At 46.4% G+C, this 19,909-nt stretch overlaps 1 protein-coding gene across 7 annotated transcripts in view; it reads right to left on the bottom strand.

Annotated features, from left to right (window-relative positions):
• The window catches only part of APLP2 (amyloid beta precursor like protein 2), a 66,033-nt gene extending 64,579 nt beyond the window's left edge, over positions 1 to 1,454 (bottom strand). For all 7 annotated transcript variants that reach the window (XM_056543719.1, XM_056543720.1, XM_056543718.1 and 4 more), the window contains exon 1: positions 1,298 to 1,454. In XM_056543719.1, the coding sequence (XP_056399694.1) occupies positions 1,298 to 1,369 (72 nt within the window). In that variant the 5' untranslated portion in view covers positions 1,370 to 1,454. The remainder of the gene's footprint in view (positions 1 to 1,297) is intronic.
• Between the last annotated feature and the right edge of the window lie 18,455 nt (positions 1,455 to 19,909).

The following is a 19,909-nucleotide window of genomic DNA, read 5'->3' on the forward strand; positions in this document are numbered from 1 at the left end:
GCACCTGCCCCATACATCTCAGTATAACATCTGTAATGCTGGAGAGCACCTGCCCCTTTACACACCAGTATACAGCACCTACACCACATATTACTTGTAATACTAAGAGCACCTGCCCCCTAAACAACATCTAATGCTGGAGAGAACTCACTCTATATACAGAAGTATACGACCTGTAATGCTGGGGATCACCTGCTCTATATACACCAGTATACGACCTGTAATGCTGGGGATCACCTGCCCTATATACACCAGTATATGACCTGTAATGCTGAGGATCACCTGCCCTATATACACCAGTATATGACCTGTAATGCTGGGGATCACCTGCCCTATATACACCAGTATACGACCTGTAATGCTGAGGATCACCTGCCCTATATACACCAGTATATGCCCTGTAATGCTGGGGATCACCTGCCCTATATACACCAGTATATGCCCTGTAATGCTGGGGATCACCTGCCCTATATACACCAGTATATGCCCTGTAATGCTGAGGATCACCTGCCCTATATACATCAGTATACGACCTGTAATGCTGGGGATCACCTGCCCTATATACACCAGTATATGCCCTGTAATGCTGGGGATCACCTGCCCTATATACACCAGTATATGACCTGTAATGCTGGGGATCACCTGCCCTATATACACCAGTATATGACCTGTAATGCTGGGGATCACCTGCCCTATATACACCAGTATATGCCCTGTAATGCTGGGGATCACCTGCCCTATATACACCAGTATACTACCTGTAATACTGGGGATCACCTGCCCTATATACACCAGTATATGACCTGTAATGCTGGGGATCACCTGCCCTATATACACCAGTATACTACCTGTAATGCTGGGGATCACCTGCCCTATATACACCAGTATATGCCCTGTAATGCTGGGGATCACCTGCCCTATATACACCAGTATATGCCCTGTAATGCTGGGGATCACCTGCCCTATATACACCAGTATATGACATGCCCCTTTACCAGTGTTTCCCAACCAGCGTGCCTCCAGCTGTTGCAAAACACTGCCCTATACACAGATCACCCGTTCGCAGAACTAATACTCCCAACATCTGCTCCACATCCAGGAGTCTCCCCCACCTGCATACACAGCCCTGTACACCGCATTACATAACCGCACAGGAGCCGCGGAAATAACGCATCAGCACAGCGCAGGGAGGGGGCAGATCCTTAGCTACAATGTATCAGTAGCCCCGCGGGGAGGGGCAGTCCGGGCTCTGGCGGGGCCCCAGGACCTCCCTCGCCTCCCGTCAGGGGGTTCGTACCTCGATATATCCAGCAAAATTGGGGACGATGACCGCGGCCAATATAGCGCAGAGCGCGGACAGCGGAGCCATGGTGTAAGCTCCTCTCTTCTCAACCTCAAGCTCCGGACTAACGAAATGTTCAGCCCGCAACCGCTGAGCCAGCCCAACCGGATCTGACGACACGATGCCCCGCCCACATCGTGCCCGCCTACCGACCGCAGATCCAATCAAAGCGCTTCAAACGGGTCAGCCCCGCCCAGCACAGGTAAAAGCGCTCCGTAACCCATCCCCTTCAGCTGCGGATCTCCAGTAGACCTGATGAAACCACGCCCCTCCCAGAGCAGTGAACACGCCCACCAAGGATGCGCTGCAGAAGATGCTGCGTTCAGTGTGCGTTATATTCTGTAATAATCTCCGCCATAGACTAATGCCCTGTAATATATCATCCAGTGCTGACTGAGATAATGGCCGTCATCCAGTGCTGTCCTGTAATCATCTCCATCATCCAGTGCTGTCCTGTAATCATCTCCATCATCCAGTGCTGTCCTGTAATCATCTCCATCATCCAGTGCTGTCCTGTAATCATCTCCATCATCCAGTGCTGTCCTGTAATCATCTCCATCATCCAGTGCTGTCCTGTAATCATCTCCATCATCCAGTGCTGTCCTGTAATCATCTCCATCTTCCAGTGCTGTCCTGTAATCATCTCCATCATCCAGTGCTGTCCTGTAATCATCTCCATCATCCAGTGCTGTCCTGTAATCATCTCCATCATCCAGTGCTGTCCTGTAATCATCTCCATCATCCAGTGCTGTCCTGTAATCATCTCCATCATCCAGTGCTGTCCTGTAATCATCTCCATCATCCAGTGCTGTCCTGTAATCATCTCCATCATCCAGTGCTGTCCTGTATTCATCTCCATCATCCAGTGCTGTCCTGTAATCATCTCCATCATCCAGTGCTGTCCTGTAATCATCTCCATCATCCAGTGCTGTCCTATAATCATCTCCATCATCCAGTGCTGTCCTGTAATCATCTCCACCATCCAGTGCTGTCCTGTAATCATCTCCATCATCCAGTGCTGTCCTGTAATCATCTCCATCATCCAGTGCTGTCCTGTAATCATCTCCATCATCCAGTGCTGTCCTGTAATCATCTCCATCATCCAGTGCTGTCCTGTAATCATCTCCATCATCCAGTGCTGTCCTGTATTCATCTCCATCATCCAGTGCTGTCCTGTAATCATCTCCATCATCCAGTGCTGTCCTGTAATCATCTCCACCATCCAGTGCTGTCCTGTAATCATCTCCATCATCCAGTGCTGTCCTCTAATCATCTCCATCATCCAGTGCTGTCCTGTAATCATCTCCATCATCCAGTGCTGTCCTGTAATCATCTCCATCATCCAGTGCTGTCCTGTAATCATCTCCATCATCCAGTGCTGTCCTGTATTCATCTCCATCATCCAGTGCTGTCCTGTAATCATCTCCATCATCCAGTGCTGTCCTGTAATCATCTCCATCATCCAGTGCTGTCCTCTAATCATCTCCATCATCTAGTGCTGTCCTCTAATCATCTCCATCATCCAGTGCTTCCTGTAATCATCTCCATCATCCAGTGCTTCCTGTAATCATCTCCATCATACAGTGCTGTCCTGTAATCATCTCCATCATCCAGTGCTGTCCTGTATTCATCTCCATCATCCAGTGCTGTCCTGTAATCATCTCCATCATCCAGTGCTGTCCTGTAATCATCTCCATCATCCAGTGCTGTCCTGTAATCATCTCCATCATCCAGTGCTTCCTGTAATCATCTCCATCATCCAGTGCTGTCCTGTAATCATCTCCATCATCCAGTGCTGTCCTATAATCATCTCCATCATCCAGTGCTGTCCTGTAATCATCTCCATCATCCAGTGCTGTCCTGTATTCATCTCCATCATCCAGTGCTGTCCTGTAATCATCTCCATCTTCCAGTGCTGTCCTGTAATCATCTCCATCATCCAGTGCTGTCCTGTAATCATCTCCATCATCCAGTGCTGTCCTGTAATCATCTCCATCATCCAGTGCTGTCCTGTAATCATCTCCATCATCCAGTGCTGTCCTGTAATCATCTCCATCTTCCAGTGCTGTCCTGTAATCATCTCCATCATCCAGTGCTGTCCTGTAATCATCTCCATCATCCAGTGCTGTCCTGTATTCATCTCCATCATCCAGTGCTGTCCTGTAATCATCTCCATCTTCCAGTGCTGTCCTGTAATCATCTCCACCATCCAGTGCTGTCCTGTAATCATCTCTATCATCCAGTGCTGTCCTGTAATCATCTCCATCATCCAGTGCTGTCCTGTAATTATCTCCATCATCCAGTGCTGTCCTGTAATTATCTCCATCATCCAGTGCTGTCCTGTAATTATCTCCACCATTCAGTGCTGTCCTGTAATCATCTCCATCATCCAGTGCTGTCCTGTAATCATCTCCATCATCCAGTGCTGTCCTGTATTCATCTCCATCATCCAGTGCTGTCCTGTATTCATCTCCATCATCCAGTGCTGTCCTGTATTCATTTCCATCATCCAGTGCTGTCCTGTAATCATCTCCATCATCCAGTGCTGTCCTGTATTCATCTCCATCATCCAGTGCTGTCCTGTAATCATCTCCATCATCCAGTGCTGTCCTGTAATCATCTCCATCATCCAGTGCTGTCCTGTAATCATCTCCATCATCCAGTGCTGTCCTGTAATCATCTCCATCATCCAGTGCTGTCCTGTAATCATCTCCATCATCCAGTGCTGTCCTGTATTCATCTCCATCATCCAGTGCTGTCCTGTAATCATCTCCATCATCCAGTGCTGTCCTGTAATCATCTCCATCATCCAGTGCTGTCCTCTAATCATCTCCATCATCCAGTGCTGTCCTCTAATCATCTCCATCATCCAGTGCTTCCTGTAATCATCTCCATCATCCAGTGCTTCCTGTAATCATCTCCATCATACAGTGCTGTCCTGTAATCATCTCCATCATACAGTGCTGTCCTGTATTCATCTCCATCATCCAGTGCTGTCCTGTAATCATCTCCATCATCCAGTGCTGTCCTGTAATCATCTCCATCATCCAGTGCTGTCCTGTAATCATCTCCATCATCCAGTGCTTCCTGTAATCATCTCCATCATCCAGTGCTGTCCTGTAATCATCTCCATCATCCAGTGCTGTCCTATAATCATCTCCATCATCCAGTGCTGTCCTGTAATCATCTCCATCATCCAGTGCTGTCCTGTATTCATCTCCATCATCCAGTGCTGTCCTGTAATCATCTCCATCTTCCAGTGCTGTCCTGTAATCATCTCCATCATCCAGTGCTGTCCTGTAATCATCTCCATCATCCAGTGCTGTCCTGTAATCATCTCCATCATCCAGTGCTGTCCTGTAATCATCTCCATCATCCAGTGCTGTCCTGTAATCATCTCCATCTTCCAGTGCTGTCCTGTAATCATCTCCATCATCCAGTGCTGTCCTGTAATCATCTCCATCATCCAGTGCTGTCCTGTATTCATCTCCATCATCCAGTGCTGTCCTGTAATCATCTCCATCTTCCAGTGCTGTCCTGTAATCATCTCCACCATCCAGTGCTGTCCTGTAATCATCTCTATCATCCAGTGCTGTCCTGTAATCATCTCCATCATCCAGTGCTGTCCTGTAATTATCTCCATCATCCAGTGCTGTCCTGTAATTATCTCCATCATCCAGTGCTGTCCTGTAATTATCTCCACCATTCAGTGCTGTCCTGTAATCATCTCCATCATCCAGTGCTGTCCTGTAATCATCTCCATCATCCAGTGCTGTCCTGTATTCATCTCCATCATCCAGTGCTGTCCTGTATTCATCTCCATCATCCAGTGCTGTCCTGTATTCATTTCCATCATCCAGTGCTGTCCTGTAATCATCTCCATCATCCAGTGCTGTCCTGTATTCATCTCCATCATCCAGTGCTGTCCTGTAATCATCTCCATCATCCAGTGCTGTCCTGTAATCATCTCCATCATCCAGTGCTGTCCTGTAATCATCTCCATCATCCAGTGCTGTCCTGTAATCATCTCCATCATCCAGTGCTGTCCTGTATTCATCTCCATCATCCAGTGCTGTCCTGTAATCATCTCCATCATCCAGTGCTGTCCTGTAATCATCTCCATCATCCAGTGCTGTCCTCTAATCATCTCCATCATCCAGTGCTGTCCTCTAATCATCTCCATCATCCAGTGCTTCCTGTAATCATCTCCATCATCCAGTGCTTCCTGTAATCATCTCCATCATACAGTGCTGTCCTGTAATCATCTCCATCATACAGTGCTGTCCTGTATTCATCTCCATCATCCAGTGCTGTCCTGTAATCATCTCCATCATCCAGTGCTGTCCTGTAATCATCTCCATCATCCAGTGCTGTCCTGTAATCATCTCCATCATCCAGTGCTTCCTGTAATCATCTCCATCATCCAGTGCTGTCCTGTAATCATCTCCATCATCCAGTGCTGTCCTATAATCATCTCCATCATCCAGTGCTGTCCTGTAATCATCTCCATCATCCAGTGCTGTCCTGTATTCATCTCCATCATCCAGTGCTGTCCTGTAATCATCTCCATCTTCCAGTGCTGTCCTGTAATCATCTCCATCATCCAGTGCTGTCCTGTAATCATCTCCATCATCCAGTGCTGTCCTGTAATCATCTCCATCATCCAGTGCTGTCCTGTAATCATCTCCATCATCCAGTGCTGTCCTGTAATCATCTCCATCTTCCAGTGCTGTCCTGTAATCATCTCCATCATCCAGTGCTGTCCTGTAATCATCTCCATCATCCAGTGCTGTCCTGTATTCATCTCCATCATCCAGTGCTGTCCTGTAATCATCTCCATCTTCCAGTGCTGTCCTGTAATCATCTCCACCATCCAGTGCTGTCCTGTAATCATCTCTATCATCCAGTGCTGTCCTGTAATCATCTCCATCATCCAGTGCTGTCCTGTAATTATCTCCATCATCCAGTGCTGTCCTGTAATTATCTCCATCATCCAGTGCTGTCCTGTAATTATCTCCACCATTCAGTGCTGTCCTGTAATCATCTCCATCATCCAGTGCTGTCCTGTAATCATCTCCATCATCCAGTGCTGTCCTGTATTCATCTCCATCATCCAGTGCTGTCCTGTATTCATCTCCATCATCCAGTGCTGTCCTGTATTCATTTCCATCATCCAGTGCTGTCCTGTAATCATCTCCATCATCCAGTGCTGTCCTGTATTCATCTCCATCATCCAGTGCTGTCCTGTAATCATCTCCATCATCCAGTGCTGTCCTGTAATCATCTCCATCATCCAGTGCTGTCCTGTAATCATCTCCATCATCCAGTGCTTCCTGTAATCATCTCCATCATACAGTGCTGTCCTGTATTCATCTCCATCATCCAGTGCTGTCCTGTAATCATCTCCATCATCCAGTGCTGTCCTGTAATCATCTCCATCTTTCAGTGCTGTCCTGTAATCATCTCCATCATCCAGTGCTGTCCTGTAATAATGTCCATTATCCTGCGATCTCCTGTGATCATCTCCATCATCCAGTGCTGTCCTGTAATCATCTCCATCATCCAGTGCTGTCTTATATCTATCTTCCAGTACTAAACCTGTAATAATATCCATCATCCAATACTAAACTGTAATAATCTCCATCATCCAATACTAAACTGTAATAATCTCCATCACCCAGTACTAAACTGTAATATTCTCCATCATCCAATACTAAACTGTAATAATCTCCATCATCCAATACTAAACTGTAATAATCTCCATCATCCAATACTAAACTGTAATAATCTCCATCATCCAATACTAAACTGTAATATTCTCCATCATCCAATACTAAACTGTAATAATATCCATCATCCAATACTAAACTGTAATACTCTCCATCACCCAGTACTAAACTGTAATACTCTCCATCACCCAGTACTAAACTGTAATAATCTCCATTATCCAGTACTAAACTGTAATAATCTCCATCACCCAGTACTAAACTGTAATAATCTCCATCACCCAATACTAAACTGTAATAATCTCCATCACCCAATACTAAACTGTAATAATCTCCATCATCCAATACTAAACTGTAATAATCTCCATCATCCAGTACTAAACTGTAATACTCTCCATCACCCAGTACTAAACTGTAATAATCTCCATCATCCAATACTAAACTGTAATAATCTCCATCATCCAGTACTAAACTGTAATATTCTCCATCACCCAGTACTAAACTGTAATAATCTCCATCATCCAATACTAAACTGTAATAATCTCCATCATCCAATACTAAACTGTAATAATCTCCATCATCCAGTACTAAACTGTAATATTCTCCATCACCCAGTACTAAACTGTAATAATCTCCATCATCCAGTACTAAACTGTAATAATCTCCATCATCCAGTACTAAACTGTAATAATCTCCATCACCCAATACTAAACTGTAATAATCTCCATCATCCAATACTAAACCTGTAATATTCTCCATCATCCAATACTAAACTGTAATAATCTCCATCATCCAATACTAAACCTGTAATATTCTCCATCATCCAATACTAAACCTGTAATATTCTCCATCATCCAGTACTAAACTGTAATAATCTCCATCACCCAGTACTAAACTGTAATAATCTCCATCACCCAATACTAAACTGTAATAATCTCCATCACCCAATACTAAACTGTAATAATCTCCATCATCCAATACTAAACTGTAATAATCTCCATCATCCAGTACTAAACTGTAATACTCTCCATCACCCAGTACTAAACTGTAATAATCTCCATCATCCAATACTAAACTGTAATAATCTCCATCATCCAGTACTAAACTGTAATATTCTCCATCACCCAGTACTAAACTGTAATAATCTCCATCATCCAATACTAAACTGTAATAATCTCCATCATCCAATACTAAACTGTAATAATCTCCATCATCCAGTACTAAACTGTAATATTCTCCATCACCCAGTACTAAACTGTAATAATCTCCATCATCCAGTACTAAACTGTAATAATCTCCATCATCCAGTACTAAACTGTAATAATCTCCATCACCCAATACTAAACTGTAATAATCTCCATCATCCAATACTAAACCTGTAATATTCTCCATCATCCAATACTAAACTGTAATAATCTCCATCATCCAATACTAAACCTGTAATATTCTCCATCATCCAATACTAAACCTGTAATATTCTCCATCATCCAATACTAAACCTGTAATATTCTCCATCATCCAGTACTAAACTAAACATTTTACCCCACAAAAAGTGTAAAAAAAAATAAAAGAAAATAAACATATATGCGTAAATGTCCGATCTATTAAAATATAATGTTAATTATACCATATGGTGAACGGCGAAAACGTAAAAAAAAAGGCAAAAATTAAATTTTTTTTGTCACATTTTTCCAATTTTTTTTTTATTAATTGTTATTAAAAAGTAAAATATAAGCAAACGTGGTACCGATGAAAAGTACAGATCACAGCACAAAAAATGAGCCCTCATACCGCCCCGTATACGGGAAATTGAGAAAGTTATAGGTGGTCAAATTTGGGCAATTTCAAACATACTAATTTTGTTAAAATAATCTGAGATTTTTTTTTTTTTTTTTTAAAGCGGTACAATTATAGAAAAGCATATAATCATGGGTATCATTTTAATGGTATTGACCCACAGAATACAGAAATCATGTCATTTTTACCGTGTGTGTACAGCGTGAAAACAAAACCTTCCAAAATTCGCTAAATTGCGGTTTTCATTTTAATTTCCCCACATAAAGAATATTTTTTTTTTTTGTTGCGCCCTACATTTTATGATATAATGAGTTATGTCATTACAAAGTAAAATTGGTCACGCAAAAAACAAGCCCTCATAGGGGTCTGTGGATGAAAAATTAAAGAGTTGTGATTTTTAGAAGGTGAGGAGGAAAAAACAAAAAATGCAAAAATAAAATTGGACTGAACATATGAACGCACCCTACAGATGCTCATTGAGATTTCAGCACTTTTTTGAGGGGCATCACATCTCATGTATGCAGTGTGAGGATGTGCTACACTGTATCCAACCCAAACAATCCTCTGTGACAGTGTTTTCCAACCAGGGTGCCTCCAGCTGTTGCAAAACTACAACTCGGCTGTCTGGGCATGCTGGGAGTTGTTGTTTTGCAACAGCTGGAGGCACCCTGCTTGAGAAACACTGCTCTGTGAGACCAATACCTGCTGAAAAGTGCACATTTGCCTTTTGCGCAAACTTGGGGCATTTTTCAAAGCACTTTTTTTCTGCCTCGTGAATTTCTTTGCCACCCATAGTGTGGAGTCATATTAAGTAATGAAGTGATTTAAAAAAATAAATAAATAAACGCATTTCAAAATATGAAGACACTCCGGAAATGTCCGCCGCTGAAATTCCGCAGTGCGAACGGGTCTTGCGGAAACCCATTCACACTGATGTTTATGTTCACAGCACTTAAAGGGGTACTCCACCCCTAGACATCTTATCCCCTATTCAAAGGATAGGGCAGTGGTTTTCAAACTGTGGCCCTCCAGATGTTGCAAAACTACAATTCCCAGCATGCCCGGACAGCCAACGGCTGTCCGGGCATGCTGGGAGTTGTAGTTTTGCAACATCTGGAGGGCCACAGTTTGAAGACCACTGGGATAGGGGATAAGATGTCTGATCACGGGGGTCCCGCCGTTTCTTGTCCGGAAGCGCTGGAGGGTCGTCACGCCCCCTCCCATAGACTTGCATTGAGGGGACGGGGCGTGACGTCACACGGGGGGGCGGAGTCGTGACATCACTGACTTCCATTCCGGTGGTCGGTACCCAGACCCTCAAGCGCTTCTGGACAAGAAACAGGTGGGTGCCGCATGCTATATTGCGGGGGTCCCCAGCGGCGGGACCCCCGCGATCAGACATCTTATCCCCTATCCTTTGGATAGGTGATAAGATGTCGAGGGGTGGAGTACCCCTTTAATTCCGTTGGCAGAATTCCGCTACGTAGTGTGAACATACCCTAAAACTCGTAATTAATGTGGTGCAAGACAATTATGGCAGTTTTCTTTATAAGTTCTTATAAATATTTTCCTCATATTTGGCTTAAAAACTGCACTGGCATTTATCCCGAAAAACTGCGGAGTGAAAACGCAGCCTAAATAGGTGTTGTTGTTTCTTCCATTACTGTGTCCTGTATCACCCTCCCGGACCACCTGTGCCCACTGACCAGAAGGAAGCGGATTATCACTATTGCTGTATCTCTCCGTCTCGCTGCCATCACTACTCCTCTTCCTCAGTAATCATCCGGTGCCCCAGGGCTCGCCACAGTCTCTGGGGGGCTCCAACACCTGTGACAATCCATCCCCTGCTGAGCACTGGGATATTTATAACCTATTGTTGGGAGCTTCTGGTGGTGACTACACTGAGCACAATGCGGTGGTGGAGGGGCACTGGGCACTTACCATTAAAGGGGTACACCAGTGGAAACCTTTTTTTAATTTATTTTTTTAAATCAACTGGTGCCAGAAAGTTAAAGGACATCTGCAGCGTTACAAACACTTATCCCCTATCCTCAAGATAGGGGATAAGTGTTTGATCGTGGGGGGGGGGGGGTCCGAACGCTGGGGCCCCCGGGGATCTCCTGTACGGGGCCACGGCTCTCCCGTGCAGGGGGCGTGCCAGCCGCAGCATGACGTTGCAGCCGGCATGCCTCCTCCATACATCTCTATGGGAGAGGCGGGGAGGCAGCATTCGTGCCTCCCCGCATCCCCATAGAACTGTATGGGGACGGGGAGGAGACGGGGCATCACCGTCGACCTCTAGGTCAACGCTACGCGCCTTAGCTCACCATGAGCGCTTATGGCGGCGCCCCGTTAGGGAGATCGGGGGGGGGGGGTCCCAGCGGTCGGACCCCCCCGCGATCAAACACTTATCCCCTATCCTGTGGATAGGGGATAAGTGTAATGCCGCTGCAGTTGTCCTTTAAACAGATTTGTAAATTACCTCTATTAAAAAAATCTTAATCCTTCCAGTACTTATTAGCTGCTGAATACTACATAGGAAATTCTTTTCTTTTTGGAACACAGTGCTCTCTGCTGACATCATGACCACAGTTGTCACGATGCCGGCTGGCAGGTAGTGGATCCTCTGTGTCAGAGAGGGATAGCGAGGACCGTGCTAGTGGACCGGTTCTAAGTCACTACTGGTTTTCACCAGAGCCCGCCGCAAAGCGGGATGGTCTTGCTGCGGCGGTAGTGACCAGGTCGTATCCACTAGCAACGGCTCACCTCTCTGACTGCTGAAGATAGGCGAGGTACAAGGGAGTAGGCAGAAGCAAAGTCGGACGTAGCAGAAGGTCGGGGGCAGGCGGCAAGGTTCGTAGTCAGGGGAGATAGCAGAAGTTCTGGTACACAGGCTTTAAACTCACAAAACGCTTTCACTAGGCACAAGGGCAACAAGATCCGGCAAGGGAGTGCAAGGGAGGAGACTAGATATAGCCAGGGAACAGGTGGGGGCCAATTAAGCTAATTGGGCCAGGCACCAATCATTGGTGCACTGGCCCTTTAAGTCTCAGGGAGCTGGCGCGCGCGCGCCCTAGAGAGCGGAGCCGCGCGCGCCAGCACATGACAGCAGGGGACGGGAACGGGTAAGTGACCTGGGATGCGATTCGCGAGCGGGCGCGTCCCGCTGTGCGAATCGCATCCCCAACGGCCATGACAGAGCAGCGCTCCCGGTCAGCGGGACTGACCGGGGAGCTGCAGGGAGAAAGACGCCGTGAGCGCTCCGGGGAGGAGCGGGGGTCCGAAGCGCTAGGCGTAACAACAGTGCTCTCTGCTGACATCTCTGTCCAACAGTTGTGTGTCGTAACGTCATCACCTCATAGGTCACTTAGGTGCGGTGGAGGGATCACACCGAGTCGATATACGCTACAAGGGAGCGCCCCTTGTCTCTCTCTCTTTTTTTTATCTCTCCCATCCTCGTCAAAATAGGAATAAGTCATCTACTGTCCATGGGCACTGTAAAGAGCATTGTGCCCTAGTATTAAAGTTTCTTTTCCCATTGGGTGCTATAGTAGCAGCCATTCTGGTTGTCACCCAGTTTTACCAGGAACAGATATAACAGCTGAATAGAATTCTTTTTCAGTTTGGTTGTGGGGGGGTCAATATTTAGGAGGGGACTGATGTTTTTTGGGGGGTACAGAGGCTGGATGCTCAGTTGCTGGGGCTCCGCTGTCTGTGCTCCTGTGTATGTGTGGCGTCTCCTGGATGTGATGAGGCGTACTGCGGCTCGTGACTCGGGATAAAATGCTTTTGTTTTCCTGCATTCCTGGCAGCGACAACTCTTCATACTGTGCTCAGCGATGGGGAAAATGGGAAATCATTGTAGAACATCGCAGAGCGGTAGAGGCGCATCCTCTGCTGCCGGCAGAATCCAACATGATCAGAGTGGGGCCCAGGATAACCCTGCATACACAGCGCACAGTATCACCCTACCTACACAGTATCATCCTGCATATACAGTACCCAGTGTCACCCTGCATACACAGCGCACAGTATCACCCTGCATACACAGCGCACAGTATCACCCTACCTACACAGTATCATCCTGCATATACAGTACCCAGTGTCACCCTGCATACACAGCGCACAGTGTCACCCTGCATACACAGCGCACAGTATCACCCTACCTACACAGTATCATCCTGCATATACAGTGCCCAGTGTCACCCTGCATACACAGCGCACAGTATCAACCTACCTACACAGTATCACCCTGCATATACAGTGCCCAGTGTCACCCTGCATACACAGCGCACAGTATCACCCTGCATATACAGTGCCCAGTGTCACCCTGCATACACAGCGCACAGTATCACCCTGCATATACAGTGCCCAGTGTCACCCTGCATACACAGCGCACAGTATCACCCTACCTACACAGTATCACCCTGCATATACAGTGCCCAGTGTCACCCTGCATACACAGCGCACAGTATCACCCTACCTACACAGTATCACCCTGCATATACAGTGCCCAGTGTCACCCTGCATACACAGCGCACAGTATCACCCTGCATACACAGTATCACTCTGCATATGCAGTGCCCAGTGTCACCCTGCATACACAGTGCACAATATCACCCTGCATACACAGCGCACAGTATCACCCTACCTACACAGTATCACTCTGCATATACAATGCACAGTATCACCCTACCTACACAGTATCACCCTGCATATACAGTGCCCAGTGTCACCCTGCATACACAGCACATAGTATCACCCTACCTACACAGTATCACCCTTCATACACAGCGCACAGTATCACCCTGCATACACAGCGCACAGTATCACCCTACCTACACAGTATCACCCTTCATACACAGCGCACAGTATCACCGTGCATACACAGCGCACAGTATCACCCTACCTACACAGTATCACTCTGCATATACAATGCACAGTATCACCCTACCTACACAGTATCACCCTGCATATACAGTGCCCAGTGTCACCCTGCATACACAGCACACAGTATCACCCTACCTACACAGTATCACCCTTCATACACAGCGCACAGTATCACCCTGCATACACAGCGCACATTATCACCCTACCTACACAGTATCACTCTGCATATGCAGTGCCCAGTGTCACCCTGCATACACAGCGCACAGTATCACCCTGCATACACAGCGCACAGTATCACCCTGCATACACAGCGCACAGTATCACCCTACCTACACAGTATCACTCTGCATATACAGTGCACAGTATCACCCTACCTACATAGTATCACTCTGCATACACAATGCACAGTATCACCCTACCTACACAGTATAACTCTGCATATACAGTGCACAGTGTCACCCTGCGTACACAGTACATTGTATCATACACTGGATACACAGTGCACAGTATGACCCTGCGTACACAGTGCACAGTATGACCCTGCGTACACAGTGCACAGTATCACCCTGCATATACAGTGCACAGCGTCACCCTGCATACACAGTGCACAGTATCATCCTTAATACAAAGTGCACAGTATCATCCTTAATACAAAGTGCACAGTATCACGCTCCATAAACAGCACACAGTATCATGTCCCACACATAGCACACAGTATCACACAGCAGGGGTGTAGCTATAGAGGTAGCAGTCGCACTGGGGTCCTGGTGCCTAAGGGGGCCCCAAAGCACATCTGCCCCATAAGAGAGCAGTACAATAATGGCATATGGGGCCCTGTTGCAGATTTTGCATTGGGGCCCCGAAGCTACAAGCCACGCCTCCGTCACACTACATACACAGCACACAGTATCACACTGCATACGCAGCACACAGTATCACACTGCATACACAGCACATAGTATCACCCTGCATACACAGCACACAGTATCACCCTGCATACACAGCACACAGTATCACCCTGCATACACAGCACACAGTATCACCCTGCATACACAGCACACAGTATCACCCTGCATACACAGCACACAGTATCACACTGCATACACAACACACAGTATCACACTGCATACACAGCACACAGTATCACACTGCATACACAACACACAGTATCACACTACATACACAGCACACAGTATCACACTACATACACAGCACACAGTATCACACTGCATACACAACACACAGTATCACACTACATACACAGCACACAGTATCACACTGCATACACAACACACAGTATCACACTGCATACACAGCACACAGTATCACCCTGCATACACAACACACAGTATCACACTACATACACAGCACACAGTATCACACTACATACACAGCACACAGTATCACACTACATACACAGCACACAGTATCACACTGCATACACAACACACAGTATCACACTACATACACAGCACACAGTATCACACTACATACACAGCACACAGTATCACACTGCATACACAAAACACAGTATCACACTGCATACACAAAACACAGTATCACCCTGCATACACAGCACACAGTATCACACTGCGTACACAGCACACAGTATCACACTGCATGTATCACACTGCGTACACAGCACACAGTATCACACTGCATACACAACACACAGTATCACACTGCATACACAGCACACAGTATCACACTGCATACACAACACACAGTATCACACTGCATACACAACACACAGTATCACACTGCATACACAACACACAGTATCACACTGCATACACAACACACAGTATCACACTGCATACACAGCACACAGTATCACACTGCATACACAACACACAGTATCACACTGCATACACAACACACAGTATCACACTGCATACACAGCACACAGTATCACACTGCATACACAACACACAGTATCACACTGCATACACAGCACACAGTATCACACTGCATACACAGCACACAGTATCACACTGCATACACAACACACAGTATCACACTGCATACACAACACACAGTATCACACTGCATACACAACACACAGTATCACACTGCATACACAACACACAGTATCACACTGCATACACAACACACAGTATCACCCTGCATACACAGCACACAGTATCACCCTGCATACACAGCACACAGTATCACACTGCATACACAACACACAGTATCACACTGCATACACAGCACACAGTATCACACTGCATATGCAGCACACAGTATCACACTGCATACACAACACACAGTATCACACTGCATACACAACACACAGTATCACACTGCATCCGCAGCACACAGTATCACACTGCATACACAGCACACAGTATCACACTGCATACACAGCACACAGTATCACACTGCATATGCAGCACACAGTATCACACTGCATACACAACACACAGTATCACACTGCATACACAACACACAGTATCACACTGCATATGCAGCACACAGTATCACACTGCATACACAGCACACAGTATCACACTGCATACACAGCACACAGTATCACACTGCATACACAGCACACAGTATCACCCTGCATACACAGCACACAGTATCACCCTGCATACACAGCACACAGTATCACCCTGCATACACAGCACACAGTATCACCCTGCATACACAACACACAGTATCACCCTGCATACACAGCACACAGTATCACCCTGCATACACAGCACACAGTATCACCCTGCATACACAGCACACAGTATCACACTGCATACACAGCACACAGTATCACACTGCATACACAGCACACAGTATCACCCTGCATACACAACACACAGTATCACACTGCATACACAGCACACAGTATCACACTGCATACACAACACACAGTATCACCCTGCATACACAGCACACAGTATCACCCTGCATACACAACACACAGTATCACCCTGCATACACAACACACAGTATCACACTGCATACACAGCACACAGTATCACCCTGCATACACAGCACACAATATCACACTGCATACACAGCACACAGTATCACTCTGCTTATACAGTTGTGGTGTCCCGGTACCGTATTGCATCCGGTACCTAGTGTACAGGTCCCCAAAGTCAGAGTAACTAAGTTCAGGTAGGGTTCCTCAGGTGGGACAGCCCTTAGTCGCCTCTCCTTAAGTCTAACTTTAATATTAATAAATGTATATATTAATAATTATAGCTATATTATATAGGAATGTATAGTACTTATCTTGTTCAGCGTCGCAGGACCTTCGGTCATGTGACCATGCTAGTAACCTCTATGGTATGTTGCAGGACCTTAGGAGGTCCTTGGGTCACGTGTTACCCACAAATCTCTGTAATGGTGATTGACATCAGTTTGGACCAATTAGCGTTAGTCCAGCCCCTGCCCAATTATCGCTCTCTTGGGTTGCTGCTCTCGTGGATGCCGGAATAACAGGACGGTGCTACGCAACTTTCAAAGACACGCTAGGCCTCAAAATCAGCAGAACCAAAAATCGTGAGTTTTACCCTAATTCCTGCTAATGCTAGCATGACTACTGGACCACAACTAATTCCCCTAAATCCAGTGGAACAGCCCAATATCTTAAAAGACTCTTAATGCTAAAGTCCCAACCATTGTCAATCTCCAAAGGAAAGCTGTTGTTATGCTAAGAGACTGTTATGTTAATGAAGTGTACAGAAAATCTTCAGTAAAAGTTAACGCTATTTACAGAAGCTTTCCGGTTGTGGACAATCCATTATTATTATCTACCTCAAACCTATTATCATCTACCTCCCTATCGTTCCTGGGAAGGGCGACGGTAGGAAAAGCTTTATAGAGGAGCCCTCACCTTGGCGTCACGAATAGCAAGGGTTAACAAGCACCCTTTGATTATCGCACAGCTACACTCCCCATACCCTACAACCCTCAGGCTATCACACAGTGCACAGTATCACACTGCATACACAGCACACAGTATCACTCTGCTTATACAGTGCACAGTATCACACTGCATACACAGCACACAGCATCACCCTGCTTAAACAGTGCACAGTATCACACTGCATACACAGCACACAGTATCACTCTGCTTATACAGTGCACAGTATCATCCTGCATACACAGCGCACAGTATCACCCTGCTTATACAGTGCACAGTATCACACTACATACACAGTGCACAGTATCACCCTGCTTATACAGTGCACAGTATCACACTACATACACAGCGCACAGTATCACCCTGCATACACAGCACACAGTATCACTCTGCTTATACAGTGCACAGTATCACACTGCGTACACAGTAAATTGTGTCATACACTGCATACACATTGCACACTATCACGCTCCATACAACAGCGCACAGTACCACCTTGCATACACAGTATCACCCTGCATACACAGTGCACAGTATCAGCTTGACTACACACTACACCTTTGTAATATAATGTCTTCAGAATGAATAGGAACATTATAGTTGAAAACGGATTCTTAACTACAACTGAGACGTCAGTTCTAGACAATACTCGCTCTGTCTTCACCTCAGACTGATCCATTTTACCTGCATTGGTAACAAAGTCCCAGAACAGGACAGACATTTGTGCTGCTGTTGTCTTTAATACAACATTGACCCTCATTTACTAAGAAAATCGGGTTGTAAGTCTATGTTGCTTTCTTACCCGACTGCTTTTTCCCCTGGTATTTATTATTATGTCGCATCCTGTTTGTCGCACGTGGGTTTTGTTGGTTTTGGTTTCCAACTCCTCTGAGCTGTCGGGAAAAAATCCACAACAATTCAACAAATTCAGGTTGGAAACCTTTATAAATACGTGGGAAAGCTCAGAAATGTCGGGTTGCGCCCCTTTTTCGGGTTTGGGAGAATCCACATCGGGTCCGTTGGGAAAAAATGTTGCATCGTGTCGCAGACTGGCGCACGATGTCTGCGACATGGCGCAGACAAAGATGCGCCAAAAAAACCCGACAAAAGAGGTCAGGTTTAGAATAGTAAATGAGGGCCATTGTAATAAACCTGCGGCTGTACATTATGTTTTGAAACTTTCTATTTTAAAATGTTTTAGGTTTCTTTACATATAACCCCTGTAACAAAAGCCTGTCCTCTGCTATTTTAGGTGTACAGAGGGTGTTGTTGTTTCTGAGAAGAGCAGAGACATTACATGCAGACAGTTCTTTTCTATAGAGCCCCTTATCTGGAGTCACTGCTGCAGTCCTCCTGCTAGTCCCCTGCTCTTATCGGTCACCAACACAATACTGTGAATTAGTTATGTACTGACCAGGGGTGTAGCTATTAGGGATCGACTGATATCATTTTTTTAGGGCCGATACCGATACTCTGTGGATAACTTATACCGATATTCCCCCCCGGCGACATCACTGCAGATCATTGATTTAAAGCGGGCGCTTAAAATCAATGAACTGCAGCGGCTTTTGCGGTGCCAGAGACCACCGCCGCCACCCGCTTCTCTCCCCCTGCCTGTCCTGGGGTCCTGAGTCTTACCAACGCCACAGCCCCCCCACCACCAGCACCGCTCCGCCCAGGCCAGAGACCGCCGCCGCCGCATTGCCTCCCCCATTCTCGGTTTTATAATTACCTGTACCTGGAGGCCGGGTCTGCGCTACTTCTAGCTCTGTCCTCCTGAGCTGTCACTGTGTGCACTGACAGTGACGTCACGTTGAGGACGTCACTCGTCATTGCGCTGCGCAGAGCACAGCGTAACACAGGATGCCGCAGGAGCCAGAAATAGCGCGGACCCCGGTAATTATAAAACCGGGGATGGGGGAGGCAATGGGGCAGCGGCGGCCTCTGGCCGGTGCGGTGTGGTGGGGGGTGCGGCGCGGTGGGTGCGGTGTGGTGGGGGGGGGGGCACGGTGGGGGAGGTGCGGGGGCCGGGGCATTATCGGCAAGGTAATTGCCGATACCGAAAACGTCCAAAATCGTGAATATCGGACGATAATATCGGCCAAACCGATAATCGGTCGATCCCTAGTAGCTATATGGGGTGAAGAGGTAGCAGTCAGTTGTAACTATAAGGGATGCAGAGGTAGTAGTTATGGGGGTAGTTATGGGGGTAGCTATAGGGGGTACTGAGGTACAAGTCAGGGGTGTAACTATAGGGGTACAGAGGTAGCAGTCAGGGGTGTA

The sequence above is a fragment of the Hyla sarda genome, chromosome 10, assembly GCF_029499605.1.
Source record: "Hyla sarda isolate aHylSar1 chromosome 10, aHylSar1.hap1, whole genome shotgun sequence".
Taxonomy (NCBI): Eukaryota; Metazoa; Chordata; class Amphibia; order Anura; family Hylidae; genus Hyla; species Hyla sarda.